This window comes from Littorina saxatilis, linkage group LG6 (assembly GCF_037325665.1).
Source record: "Littorina saxatilis isolate snail1 linkage group LG6, US_GU_Lsax_2.0, whole genome shotgun sequence".
NCBI lineage: Eukaryota > Metazoa > Mollusca > Gastropoda > Littorinimorpha > Littorinidae > Littorina > Littorina saxatilis.
In genome coordinates this window covers 40893303-40908302 of record NC_090250.1, presented here as the reverse complement: position 1 = coordinate 40908302, position 15000 = coordinate 40893303, and the positions used below count along the sequence as shown (strand labels likewise).

The 15000-nt window shown below is 43.1% G+C and overlaps 1 protein-coding gene across 2 annotated transcripts in view; it reads left to right on the top strand.

Moving 5' to 3' along the window:
• LOC138969214 (carbohydrate sulfotransferase 11-like) overlaps nucleotides 1–15000 on the top strand; it is a 20602-nt gene that overhangs the window by 2724 nt on the left and 2878 nt on the right. Inside the window, exons 2-3 of one of the 2 annotated variants that reach the window (XM_070341957.1) lie at nucleotides 2660–2851; nucleotides 4646–5397. In XM_070341957.1, the coding sequence (XP_070198058.1) occupies nucleotides 2660–2851; nucleotides 4646–5383 (930 nt within the window). In that variant the 3' untranslated portion in view covers nucleotides 5384–5397. Of the gene's footprint in view, nucleotides 1–2659; nucleotides 2852–4645; nucleotides 5398–15000 lie in introns of those variants that run through there. The other variant, XM_070341956.1, reaches the window with a different exon arrangement.

Genomic DNA, 15000 nt, shown 5'->3' with positions numbered 1-15000 from the left:
GGGATTTGTTGTAATTGTCACTCAACACCCGCATACTTCCCCGCCACCCAAAATACGCCGGGGAAACGCACAATGGTTCATAACAGCATCTGGATTACGACAGCGGGTTTCTCGAGAATATGTCTTCTTTTGAGATACATTAAACAATTACCTTACGGATTCTTGTTTATGCGAGTGCATAAGATATTAGACTTAATTGTACAACATAGTTGATTATTGAAACAGGTATGGTTGAACCATTACAGTCCGCCTACCGCGCAGATCACAGCACTGAAACAGCCCTACTTAAGGTAGCGAATGATCTTCTCACTGCCTGTGACAGCGGCTCTGTTTCGCTTCTGGCCCTGTTGGACCTATCCGCAGCGTTCGACACCATCGACCACGATATACTGCTGGCAAGGTTGAACACCACATTCGGCATAACAGGCACGGCTCTGGGGTGGTTCTGCTCCTACCTGACTGGACGCACTCAGGCTGTTGTGATCCAAAATAGGCACTCCGAGGACACCATACTAAAGTATGGAGTCCCACAAGGATCTGTGTTAGGCCCAGTGTTATTCACTATGTACATACAGCCGTTAGGCAAAGTCATAAAGCACCACAATGTCCTGTACCACATGTTCGCAGACGACACTCAACTACAAAAATCCGCACACACCAAACAGTTTACAGAGTTAGTGCAGTCAATAGAATCATGCAGCGATCACATCAAACAGTGGATGACAGTCAACAAGCTCAAGATGAACGATGATAAGACAGAGATCATGCCAGTTGGCAAACAATCAAACTTAAAGCTTCTTTCAGAAACATCCAGTCTTACGCTTTCTGATACCACAGTCACATTCAGCAGCAAAGTGAAAAACCTGGGTGTCCACCTTGACAGTAGCCTGTCAATGGACGCCCACATCAACTCACTCTGCAGAACCGCCTTTCTTGAAATGCGGAGGATTAGCCAAATCAGACACCTTCTTTCCCTCGACGCAACCAAGACACTGGTTTCGGCTTTTATTTTGTCGAGACTGGATTACTGCAACTCGCTCCTAGCCGGCCTCCCAGACGCCAAGCTAGACCGCCTACAGCGCATCATGAACAATGCAGCACGTCTTGTGCTGCGCAAGCGCAAGCGCGACCATGTCACCCCTCTCCTCATGACCCTTCACTGGCTACCAATCAAAGCACGCATAACATATAAAATAGCTACCCTGTGTTACCGTAGCCTTCACGACGACTCTGCCCCTTCTTACCTGTCTTCGCTCTTAAAGCCACACGTCCCCACACGCAACCTCAGATCCGCTGACGCAGGGCACCTTGTTGTCCCACGCATCAAACTGAACGCTTTCGGCAAGCGCGCCTTTATCTACACAGCTCCCTCTATTTGGAACTCTCTGCCCATGTCTGTCCGCCTTTCTACCTCTCTCCTCTCCTTCAAGTCCTCTCTAAAAACACACCTCTTCCGGCAATACTTCGACGCCTAGCCTGTTCAGTATTTGCCACATTGAGGAGAGGGGTCACTTGCCATCGTAGCGCGCTGTGGGCCGGCTGGGGACGGGTTGCTATTTCATGTGCCTGTTTCCTTGTTTATTTCCGTGTTTTTGTTCCTTGTACGTGCGCGCGATAGCTGTCGCGGTGTATGAGTGCGACTACACGTGCCTTGGCGTGTGTGTGCGAGTGTGCGAGGGCTGTATTTTGTATATTTTTATTTGATACATGTATAAATGTGTCTCCAGGAATATGTTTTGTTTTAATCTTGTGTCGATACTATTTAGTTCTGCCTCGTTATTAGCCATTGAGTATAACTGTTTTATCATCATTGCTTTGTTGTTGTTCTTTAGCCATTTACGTTGAATGACTTGTTATACATTGACATTGATAGTTTTATTCTTCTTCTTCTTCGTCGTTCGCTAGTTAGTTTTTATCATAAGAACCTTTTCAAATTCCTATTTATACATAAATGCATATTTTATATTGTAAAGCAGTATGCATTGTTAGAGGATTTTTTAGTAGCAGTGTTTAAATGTCGAAGCTGCTTTTCCCATTTTTACCCAAGAGACCGACTGTATATTGTGTTATTGTATTTGTCAGACTTGATTGTACCAAGTCACTACACATGTTGTAATGCGCTTAGAGCCAAATATGTTTGTTTTTTGTAAGGGATAGGCGCAATATAAATACACTTTATTATTATTATTATTATTGCAGGCTATCGAACTTTTAATTAGTTGGACGCTGATTTTCACCTTACCGCTGTCAAAATTTCACTTTCAATACTAGACACTGAATCATTTAGAGAAAATCGCCCGAACAAACTTAAATATTGTTCTGTTTGAATTTAAGCTACTTATTCTCGTTGGTGTGAATTGAGGAAAGGTTAAAGCAGAATCAATCTATAAGATTGGATGTTAAAATGTTCATTCAACGGTTGTTCCAGGTGAAGACGATAGCATGAGAACGGCTGCATGGTATATGTCCGAAACGTTGTCATAGAAATCCAGGATACATTCTTCAGAATGAATGTAAAACAACTTCGACATACTCACACTCTAAAAATCCACCGTATGCACTACGCTACTGCTGTTTGAAACGTTGTGCATTTTTGGCGATTCCCTGGCGTGAAAAAGGCCAAGCAACAACAAGTAATAGCCTTTGAACTTTGTTTCAGAGGTTATCCCATCTATTCAAAGTAAAGGCTCCGTTCACGCCCAGTCCCAGGGCGACAACTGTTTCAACTGAGAAGGCCGGGCTAGCCCATTACGTGTGGAAACAATGTGGAAACCCGGACGCGGAAATGACGTCATCCGCAGCGTTGAAGTCAAGTCCCTTCTCTCATGTCCTCGTTAATGACAAAAACAAGGTCGGTTGGACGTTTGCACAAATCTAAGCGTGAAGTGCGAGTGGGTAACCTTTATCTCCTGCAATTCTTTTTCTTTCTTTTTTTTGGTTTTGTTTGGGGGGAGGGGGGGTCATTTGGTCGGTTGACATGTCTGTGGGTTTCTTGTTTTTACGGTTGTGTCACTGCTTCATAAGGGCAGTATTAATGTTCTCGGTGACAGCTGGAAGATGTGTCCGCAGAGACACCAATTTGTGTGTGTGGATATATCTGTTTATTTATTTTCTTAGCATCTTTCTTTCTTTATTTGGTGTTTAACATCGTTTTCAACCACGAAGGTTATATCGCGACGGGGAAAGGGGGGAGATGGGATAGAGCCACTTGTTAATTGTTTCTTGTTCACAAAAGCACTAATAAAAAAATTGCTCCAGGGGCTTGCAACGTAGTACAATATATGACCTTACTGGGAGAATGCAAGTTTCCAGTACAAAGGACTTAACATTTCTTACATACTGCTTGACTAAAATCTTTACAAACATTGACTATATTCTATACAAGAAACACTTAAAAAGGGTAAAAGGAGAAACAGAATCCGTTAGTCGCCTCTTACGACATGCTGGGGAGCATCGGGTAAATTCTTCCCCCTAACCCGCGGGGGGTTTTCTTAGCATATAACCACTTTATGTCCCAAATAGACTCTAGTTCTGGGGACAGAAAAATTAGCACAGTTATTTATTTAGGTATTTATCTGTTCATTCGGTCATTATTTTTCCTTCGTTCATTTATTTACACTCGTATCTATCAAAAAGGAAAGGTGCAGTTTCTTTTACAATTTAAACAACGTTTAATTTGTCTAGACACCCCACAAGAAATGTGAAGACTTTTTATTTTAAACTTGAAAACTATGAGAGCAACAAAACGTATGTGAAGGAGCATCCGTGTTTTAATGTCAACAACAATGATAACTGAATGTAGATTTTTAAACCTAAATTTCTCATAAAAAGTGTAACTAACTGTACTATGATTTACACTTCATAAAAATACCCTTCTCGTGAACAGCATAGGAGGGGGGGGGGCTTAAATGTAGAGCGAAGTGAAGACAGAGACAATACGAGGGAGTTGTACAGTATACAAAGCGTACCAAAAGTAAAGCGTATTAAAAGTACCCAAACACACCCTTTCAAATTTTAATAAATGGACGGTTAAACAATAAATGTAAGGTACGTATTCGTGATCCGGGACGATTTGATTTTTTGGGGGGTGGGGTGGGGGTGAGGCTGGGGGCTGGGACGATTCGATACCTATTTTTTTTTTGGGGGGGGGGGGGGTTAATGGGGGTGGATAGGCTTAAGTGAGGTGGGGGGGGGGGGAGCGGAGGGATATATCATTTATTCCTTAAACTACAAGGGGCTGCAGTTTCTTACAAAGTGACAAACGAATACCCGACAATGCAGCACGCCTTTTGCCGACATTTCATTTCAGATCAATCTTGTTTCCATAAATGTACGTACATGTATCTGGATCAGCTCGACGCTCTTTGAGCCTACTTACTTAAGAGCAAGCAGCAAAGTAAACCTAATTGTGAATAATGTATGTATAATGCTTGCAAGCTGACAATGATGACTGACTCTATAGTGGAATTATTTTAAGAGCAAGTATTTCACTTACATAATAATTATGCACATTTACATATAAAGTGACCCACTATTCTTTTGCCATTAAAAAGAAAGGAATGTATTGATATATCTTATTAATGTATTGTTAACATGCATGTATTGACTATGACGGTTGCATGTTGTTTTGTGTGTGTTTGTTCAGATGCTCTACTGTATAGTCGCTAAAGTGGCCTGCTCCAACTGGCGACGCGTGCTGCTGGCATTGTCCGGCAAGGTCAATGCCACTAACCCGACGGACATCAACATTCATGCCGTGCACCACCAGTACAAGTCTCTCCTTCCCCTGCTGAGAAGTTTCACAAGGCCTGAGAGTGAGCACCGCCTCAGCAACTACTATAAGTTCATGTTTGTCCGCAACCCCTTGGAACGCCTGCTGTCGGCGTGGCGCAACAAATTTCAAACCAACATGTCCACCTCAGTCAGCTTCAGAAGATATTTTGTCCAGGTCATTGTGCGTCAGTACAGAAACGACAGCCAACAACTTGATAAAAAGAGCTTGGACAGTGTGCAAATCCGTTTTGACGAGTTCCTGCGTTTTGTTGTGGACCAAGCCGAGAAGGGGGCAGTTCTGAACGACCACTGGGAAAGATTTCACAAGCTCTGCCATCCTTGCACCGTGCGTTACGACTTTGTGGGCCGCTACGAACATTTGGAGGAAGACGCAATGCGGGTGCTTAAATCTGTGCACGCTGATCGGATGGTCAGGTTCCCCGAGCGCTCAGCGGTATACAAACACAGCCGGACGACTGAGGTGATGCGAGAATTCTACAAAGACATACCTGCGTCCTTGCTGAAACGCGTGTACCGATGTTACCAGGAGGACTTTCAATTGTTCAATTACTCTGTGCCGGATTTCCTGAAGTTAGAAAACAATAAATAAAACTATGATTTCTACATGATCTCCGCATAGTGTACTGTTGACTTATAAAAGCGTTGACGTTGTTTGTCAGTCAGACTACTACACATTTCTTCAAATGCATTACTTAAAGGGATATTCGTGGCGTGTAGGGCAGCGACTACCACACCCAAGGATTACCATAAATTGAGTGTTTGAACGTCTATGCCATAACGTCATTTTAAGACAAGATATATGTAAACAAAACTGACTGTTTTGGATGTAGATTTGATTGTTCTTTCTAATAACATTCAGAACATGTTTCGTTTTGGTTGTTCTGATATTTTGTCGATTTTAACGCACGAACCTTGATTTAGCGAATTTGATTTTGGGGGGTGTCTGTGTTGTAGGTTCCACGGTATAGGCACTACCTTGTGTAAAACAAATCTGTTTTCTTAATAGAATAGGGGAATGAATGGGCTTTTTAGTAATATATAATTGGTTTTTCAATAAACGGCCTCATCGCAAAGATCTACCCACAAACGCATCTGCATAGTTGTTATGACGTGTAGTATAAATGATCATATCCCAAGATCGCTTTTTTCAATGTAGGCCTACTCGACAGGACTCATCAATTAACTATTAAGCTGCCAAGCGGAAATGCAATCTCATAGTCAGGGCTTCTTCGAAGATTGCTTGACACAAATTGCAATCAGTTTGATCGAAAAACGAGGGTGTGACAGAGCCGCCTCAACTTTCACTTAAAGCCGGATGTGACGTCATCAAAGACATCTATCGGAAAACAGAAATCATGGTCTGGGGATATCATTTGGGACGCACATTCACACACACACACAAAAACCACCAACATCGTCTCGATTCCCTGTCTATGTTAAAGGTACTGAACTTGTCAAATCCAGGTGCACGGAGCCCCTGGGGCTTTTAGTCATACCTCAGGCAGCTATCCGTTAGAAGAACTACCAAGTTTCATTGACTTGCACCCAAAGAGTCAAGAACTGCGATTTTTTTTACGAATTAATTTCGTACTCGGACCCGGCTGGTCTTGGCCTATGTTTGGATCTAAATTTAGATCAGGTAGATCACCACATCATGCACAAAAAGACACGTCACTAGCAAACTATGTCAGACGTCATCATGAGTTTGTGTAAAACAAAATGGAGGCCGGAATCACTCAGTTGAATCGAACTCCGACCAAACACCACGTAATAACTAGGTTAATTTATGCACTCGCGTGAACAAGAAACTGTTGAGCTTCACAGATGTCGTCGTTGGGTAGTTTTGGAGTTGTTTTTACTACCATAGGAGGATTTTTGAACTGTAAATGCACTCAGCTGCAAAAAAACCGCCAAACGAAGGCTGTGAGCTGCACAGTGCCTTTAAAACATTTAATCATTACTCGACTGAATGTAAAAACCAGCGATAGGGAAGACTGATTCCATAATTCATGAATAAAAGCATGCCCCCCCGCAAAGCCAGATGGCAAGTACATATACCGAGCAACAAAAGAAACGCGAATTTTCTCCAGAAAAACGTTTAATCACAATTTAAAAATGTCATTTCTCATAAACGTAACATCGAAACAAATCAAAATCAAGGTAGTATGTTCCTCGCACACTGTTCTTGGCTATGGCATAGCCTTTTGCTGCCACGGGCAAAGGGAGCCTCTGCAGATGGTCAAGTACGGTGTGTGACCCCCTTGGACGTTGATGACGGCCTGGCAGCGGCGCCTCATGGAGTGAATGAGTCGGTTGATGGCGTCTCGCGGGATGTTGCACCAGGCATGGACAAGGGCCTGACGCAGTTCTGCGGCAGTTCTTGGTCCTGGGCGTAACTGGTTGACCTTTCTTTGAAGTTGGTCCCAGAAATGTTCAATAGGATTCAAATCTGGGCTGAGGGCGGGCCAGGCCACGATGTCGATGTTATTGTGCTGCAGGAAGGCCTGGGTGACCCTGGCTGTGTGCGGGCGAGCGTTGTCTTGCTGCAGAACACAGTTTCTGCGCGCCTGGAAAAAGGGCACAACATGAGGCTGTAGGATCTGGTCAATATAACGCTGTGCTGTGATACCGTTTCCCCGACCAGGACCAAGATTGTTGAAAAACACAGGTCCCAGGCCGATTCCACCCCAGACCATGACGTTTGGTCCACCCTGGGCATTGTGTTCCATGACGCAGTCATCAGCATAGCGTTCACCTCTTCTTCGCCACACTCTGACACGCCCATCAACATGACTAATGCAGAAACGGCTCTCATCGGTGAACAGAATGTTTCGCCATTGTCTCCAGTTCCAGTTGATGTGATCCTGGGCCCACTGCTGGCGCGCCATGCGATGTCTTTGAGTGAAGACTGGTCCCCTAGCTGGACGGCAGTTTTGGAGGTCTCGCTCAGCAAGTCTTCGGCGTATTGTCTGGCCACTAATGAGTCTCTGGTGGTTACCGACGGTGTTCCTGGCTGTTTCATTGGCTGTATGGAATCGGTTTCTCAAATGATGACGCAGGATCTGGCGATCTTGTCTCTGTGTTGTAACGCGAGGTCTTCCACTTCGTTGTGTATCAGCAGTGCTTCCAGTGTTGACAAAACGTTGCTGAAGGCGATATACTGTTGACAGATGCTCATGAATTGAAAGCGACTGCTGCCGCTTCTGGGTCATCACCAGCTGATAATCGACCCACTGCCCTCTCGCGTTGTTCTGGTGTCAATCTTGGCATCTTGACTCTGTCAAAAGTTAGACTGGCAGTGAGCGTGCCATGGTCTTTTTATATTTAGTCAAGTTTTGACTAAATATTTTAACGTAGAGGGGGGAATCGAGACGAGGGTCGTGGTGTATGTGTGTGTGTCTGTCTGTCTGTCTGTCTGTCTGTCTGTCTGTCTGTCTGTGTGTGTGTGTGTGTGTAGAGCGATTCAGACTAAACTACTGGACCGATCTTTATGAAATTTGACATGAGAGTTCCTGGGTATGAAATCCCCATACGTTTTTTTCATTTTTTCAATAAATGTCTTTGATGACGTCATATCCGGCTTTTCGTGAAAGTTGAGGCGGCACTGTCACGCTCTCATTTTTTAACCAAATTGGTTGAAATTTTGGTCAAGTAATCTTCGACGAAGGCCGGGGTGTGGTACTGCATTTCAGCTTGGTGGCTTAAAAACTAATGAGTGAGTTTGGTCATTAAAAATCTGAAAATTGTAAAAAAAACCATTTTTTTATAAAACGGTCCAAATTTACGTACATCGTATTGTTTATCATTTTCTGATTCCAAAAATATATAAATATGTTATATTTGGATTAAAAACAAGCTATCAAAATTAAAAATATAAAAATTATTATCAAAATTAAATTGTCCAAATCAATTTAAAAACACCTTCATCTTATTCCTTGTCGGTTCCTGATTCCAAAAACATATAGATATGATATGTTTGGATTAAAAACACGCTCAGAAAGTTAAAACGAAGAGAGGTACAGAAAAGCGGGCTATCCTTCTCAGCGCAAGTACTACCCCGCCCTTCTTGTTAATTTCACTGCCTTTGCCGTGCGCGGTGGACTGACGATGCTACGAGTATACGGTCTTGCTGCGTTGCATTCATCGAACGCAGAAGAAGAAGAAGAAGCTGCGTTGCATTGCGTTCAGTTTCATTCTGTGAGTTCGACAGCTACTTGACTAAATGTTGTATTTTCGCCTTACGCGACTTGTTTTTACATTTAGTCGTTTTGTTATTACTAATGCATCAGTGAACACATCTCACACTGATGAGGTTTCCCCTACTACGCTTGCACGTGCTGTAAGCGCGCATCATGTGTTTCACGTGGAAACTGCTTGTCCCGTGCGTTGAGACAGCAGCAATGGAAAAATATTCACACAACAGCTTTGTTACTCATGACTGCATAGGGCATCTATATCCCGAAAATTGTCACTCTCAGATTAACTGCGTTTTTTAAAATCAAAATATCGAAAAAATAATTTGCGTTTCTTTTGTTGCTCGGTATATATCCTTCCATATGCAATTTATTTTAAATTTTCCTCCGAATCATTTGAAGCTGTGACGCTGACGCACTGATGTGGCCTAGATAGCAGCCGATAAATCACACGCTGCAGGGCGCGTAGGCACGCAAACCTTTTTACCCTTCATCTCTCTCTGTCACACACACAATCGCTGCTCAATCGTTCTCTAGTTATCTGTCACTCCCCCGGGGATGAAATGTATGCAAAAACAATAAAATAGTGGCAGTGTCAGTTTTACGCCAATCCCTGTCCGGTCTGACACACACACACACACACACATACACACACGTACACACACACACACATACATACATACACACACACGCACACACACACCAAAAAGGGACGTTAGCTCTTTTTCAGACGAGCAAAGGAAGTGCATGTTGACGCTACTTATTCGTAAAGACACTGTTTACAAAAGAGTTCCACTATTCAGCAATATGCAGTGCAGGTGGTTAAAACGAAAGTTATTTACTTTATTTGCTGTAGGTTATCTACTTGTGGTGCTTCGTGTCGGGTGGATTCTTCACATGGACAAGATACAGAATGTGAGTAGTTGGATCGTTCTTTAAAGCTGCGTACCAATGGAATCCTTTTTACACTAGCGATATTTTAATATGTGTGTTGGGTTGTTGACAGACCAGCTTTTGTGTCCGTGCTGGGGAATCATATCGTCTTCTGTTTCATCTTTATCGAAGAAGGCTGGGGTTGATGAAGATGAAACAGAAGGCGATAATAATGCTCCTCCGAGGACCGACGAACAAGCTGGTCTGACAATGACCCGTCTAACATGTTTGTGTCCCCATCTTTTTCATTGTGCAAAAGTTAGTGCAAAATCATTGACAGTTAGCAATGTTGTGGACCCAGTTTTCAAAATACATGGTCAGGGCCCCCGTGAAACGATCGCAATCGAAAACAAGCACGACCAATGTTCTCAGCAGTTCAGCTAGTCAAAGCTAGTGAAAGTTGTTTTCTTTAGCTTTTTGAGTTGATGGCATTGTTGAACAGTTACAAGTATGTTAGGTTGGTGCTTTGTTTTTCAATAAACCAAATGGGCGTAGCGACCTTTTGGTCTATACGTCACGGTCAGCATTTGTGAACGTCAGGTGTCAATCTGTACGACTTCACTTGGTTTAAACAATTTTATTCAGGAAAAAATTCAGATAACAAAGACGCATACAATCTATTAGTAAATGGAGCACAACAAGCAAGGCTTATACACGTGCTCTAAAAAGCAATATGATATATTACGACTTCACTTGCAAGCTCTTTCCCAGAGATAATCGCACTCAGTGGTTTTGCTATTTGACAGACTATTAGCTGGGTAGGCGTCATTTGTTTAGTTCAAGCCTTTTTTGTGTGTTTGCCTGCGGCCATTTGTGTTTTTTTGTTTGTTTTTGTTCAGACTTTCCTCGAACACTGCGAGGCACAGTGTGCTGTCGTTGTCTAGGGAAACGCCAATGAAAAGAGGCGAAGAAACGCAGAGCGTTTTCATTCGGTTTGCTTTTGATTATATAATATTATGTGAATACTTTTCATTGAACTTCCCTCAACCTTCCTTCCTTGGCAAACTCACGGGCAAGGGACCAAGCGTTACTTTTCAACAGTTCACCGGCGGGCGCAGTGGCCTAGTGGATAAGACATTGGCCTCCTGATCGGAAGGTCGTGAGTTCAAATCCCGGCCGCGGCCGCCTGGTGGGTTAAGGGTGGAGATTTTTCCGAGCTCCCAGGTCACATAATGTGCAGACCTGCTATTGCCTTATCCCCCCTTTGTGTGTACACGCAAGCACAAGACCAAGTGCGCACGGAAAAGATCCTGTAATCCATGTCAGAGTTCGGTGGGTTATAGAAATACGAGAATACCCTGCATTCTTCCCCCGAAAGCAGCGTATGGCTGCCTAAATGGCGGGGAAAAAACGGTCATACACGTAAAAGCAGCTGGAGTTTCAGCCCATTAACGAAACAAACCCAAACAAACCCAAAGTTCATCAAACTACCTGAACCAACAATTGTACAGGCCTACAAAATGTCGTTCTTCGGCGTTATTGATTTAACCATATTATATATATGTATATTGCATAATCGCTGTTTTCGATTTATCAACTTTCCAGCGTTCAATTTAAACTCTGTCTTTAGCGTTTACATTAAGACCACACAAAACTTGACGCTGAATGTTCCCCAAAACAAAATGAAATTGTCCAATTTTCACTCCTGGTTTAATGCGAACGCCCCATCCGTTGTAAATAATCCTAACCGTAACCTTTACCCTAACCATAACCCTAACTCTAACACTTAACACAAGTGTCCCTAAACCGTGTCATATGTACATTTAACATTTTTAATACGTTCTATCCTATTTCTTTATGAATGACTCTCCTCTCTTAACTTTTTCAAAAACTTTCCTAATCGTATTCTTACTCTGCCCCTCCCCCCCCCTCCGCCCCCCCAAAAGAGGCAACCAAAATGAACAACCATGTCCTATTCCACAATTCACATCAACATTTTACAATGTCGCAGTCCTTACCATGCAAACAATCCCACTAGCTGTCTCAGATCTGGCTATGGTGTTTGTTTGTTTTTCATGAGATAAGATCATCTGGTGCATCGATTTTTTATTGACTAGTTTTTACATTTAGTCAAGTTTTGACTAAATGTTTTAACATAGAGGGGGAATCGAGACGAGGGTCGTGGTGTATGTGTGTGTGTGTGTGTGTGTGTGTGTGTGTGTGTGTGTGTGTGTAGAGCGATTCAGAGTAAACTACTGGACCGATCTTTATGAAATTTGACATGAGAGTTCCTGGGTATGATATCCCCAGACTTTTTGTCATTTTTTCGATAAATGTCTTCGATGACGTCATATCCGGCTTTTTGTAAAAGTTGAGGCGGCACTGTCACACCCTCATTTTTTAATCAAATTGATTGACATTTTTTTTAAAGCAATCTTCGACGAAGGCCGGACTTCGGTATTGCATGTCAGCTTGGTGGCTTAAAAATTAATTAATGACTTTGGTCATTAAAAATTGGAAAATTGTAATTAAAAATAATTTTTTTTATAAAACGATCCAAAACTACGTTTATCTTATTTTTCATCATTTTCTGATTCCAAAAACATATAAATATGTTATATTTGGATTAAAAACAAGCTCTGAAAATTAAAAATATACAAATTATGATTAAAATTAAATGTCCAAAATCGATTTAAAAACAATTTAATCTTATTCCTTGTCCGTTCCTGATTCCAAAAACATATAGATATGATATGTTTGGATTAAAAACACGTTCAGAAAGTTAAAAAGAATAGAGATATAGAAAAGCGTGCTATCCTCCTCAGCGCAACCGCTACCGCGCTTTTCTGGATTGTTAATTTCACTGCTTTTGCCACGAGCGGTGGACAGACGATGCTACCAGTGTACGGTCTTGCGGAAAAAATGCAATGCGTTCAGTTTCATTCTGTGAGTTCGACTGAGCTTGACTAAATGTTGTATTTTCGCCTTACGCGCCTTGTTATTTTCCTTTTTGTGTCTACCGGCCAAGAAAGATGAAAAGGCTGAAACCTTGACACCTGTAGCATAATTTTTGTGTTGTTATCCACAGCCAGTTTCTACCGCTTTCTTCAAAACCGAACCCCCGCTGCCTTCTAACACGACGTTTCCTCCCACGAACCGGGGGGAGCTTGTGAAATACCTTCGTCACAAGTGTGTTGAGAAGAATTCGGAACTGATACCACCCATGACTTTCGACAAGAACATCTATTATCAATTCCTCGTTGATGACAAGTACAAGGTCATTGTCAACTGCTACCGCGTTGATAGTAAACAAGTAAAACAATAACGCGCTCACTCTTTCACTCTGTACTTTTAAAAGTCTAAATACTATTAGTGCTGCCCAGATCACACTCACACACACTAACTCATACACACGTATATATATACACACACACGTACGCACACAAACGCACGCATGCAAGTACGCACGCACGCACGCACGCACGCACACACTCACACACACACACACACTCACACACACACAAACACACACACACACACACAAACACACACACAAACACACACACACAAACACACACACAAACACACACACACACACACACACACACCTAAAGCACGCTCATAAACGCAAGCGCCCGCGTTTATGTAATTATGTTTCTTTCTTTACTTGAAATGTCTTTTTTGGACATTTATCTTTTTCTGCAGATTCTGTTTTGCGGCATTCCAAAGGTGGCCACTTCCAACTGGCGGAACGTGCTGCTTGTGCTGTCAGGCAAGGTCAACGCAACGAATCCAATGGAGATAGATCAGGAGGACACACAAAGCAAGTTCCGGCCTCTCATCCCCACGCTGAACAGCTACATGCGGTCTCACATTCGGTACCGCCTGAAAGACTACTACAAGTTCATGTTTGTCCGCCACCCTTTGGAGCGTCTGCTGTCGGCTTGGCGCGACAAGTTGCACAGCAACCTGTCTTCCCGCATCGAATACAGGAGACCATTAGTTAAGCACATTGCACGTGTGTACAGAAATGTCAGCCGGCAGCTTGATAGCGAGAGCTTGGACAGAGTGCAAATCCGTTTTGACGAGTTCCTGCGTTTTGTTGTGGACCAAGCCGAGAAGGGGGCAGCTCTGAACGAGCACTGGGAGAGATTTCACAAGCTCTGCCATCCTTGCACCGTGCGTTACGATTTTGTGGGCCGCTACGAACATTTGGAGGAAGACGCAATGCGGGTGCTTAAATCTGTGCACGCTGATCGGATGGTCAGGTTCCCCGAGCGCTCAGCGGTATACAAACACAGCCGGACGACTGATGAGATGCAGCAATTCTACAAAGACATACCTGCGTCCTTGTTGAAACGCGTGTACCGCTGTTTCCAAGAAGACTTTGAACTGTTCAATTACACTGTTCCTGAATATCTCCAAATAATGTAATGCCATACATCCAGTAATTTATTCCGCTGAATATTAGAAACGGCCAGCTTCCCTCACCTTTCTATTCTTCCGACTTGGCCCAGCGTGATTTGTTCAGTACAGTACCAACCTAAGTATCGGACAGAAACACCACAATACTGCCCTCACTTACCTACTCTCCCGACTTGGCCCAGCGTGTTTTGTTCAGTACATTACCAACCTAAGTATCGGACAGAAACTCCACAATATACTGCCCTCACTTACCTACTCTCCCGACTTGGCCCAGCGTGTTTTGTTCAGTACATTACCAACCTAAGTATCGGACAGAAACTCCACAATATACTGCCCTCACTTACCTACTCTCCCGACTTGGCCAAGCATGTTTTGTACAGTACATTACCAACCTAAGTATCGGACAGAAACACCACAATACTGCCCTCACTTACCTACTCTCCCGACTTGGACCAGCGTGTTTTGTATAGTACATTACCAACCTAAGTATCGGACAGAAACTCCACAATATACTGCCCTCACTTACCTACTCTCTCGACTTGGCCCAGCGTGTTGTGTACAGTACATTACCAACCTAAGTATCGGACAGAAACTCCACAATATACTGCCCTCACTTACCTACTCTCCCGACTTGGCCCAGCGTGTTTTGTTCAGTACATTACCAACCTAAGTATCGGACAGAAACACCACAATACTGCCCTCACTTACCTACTCT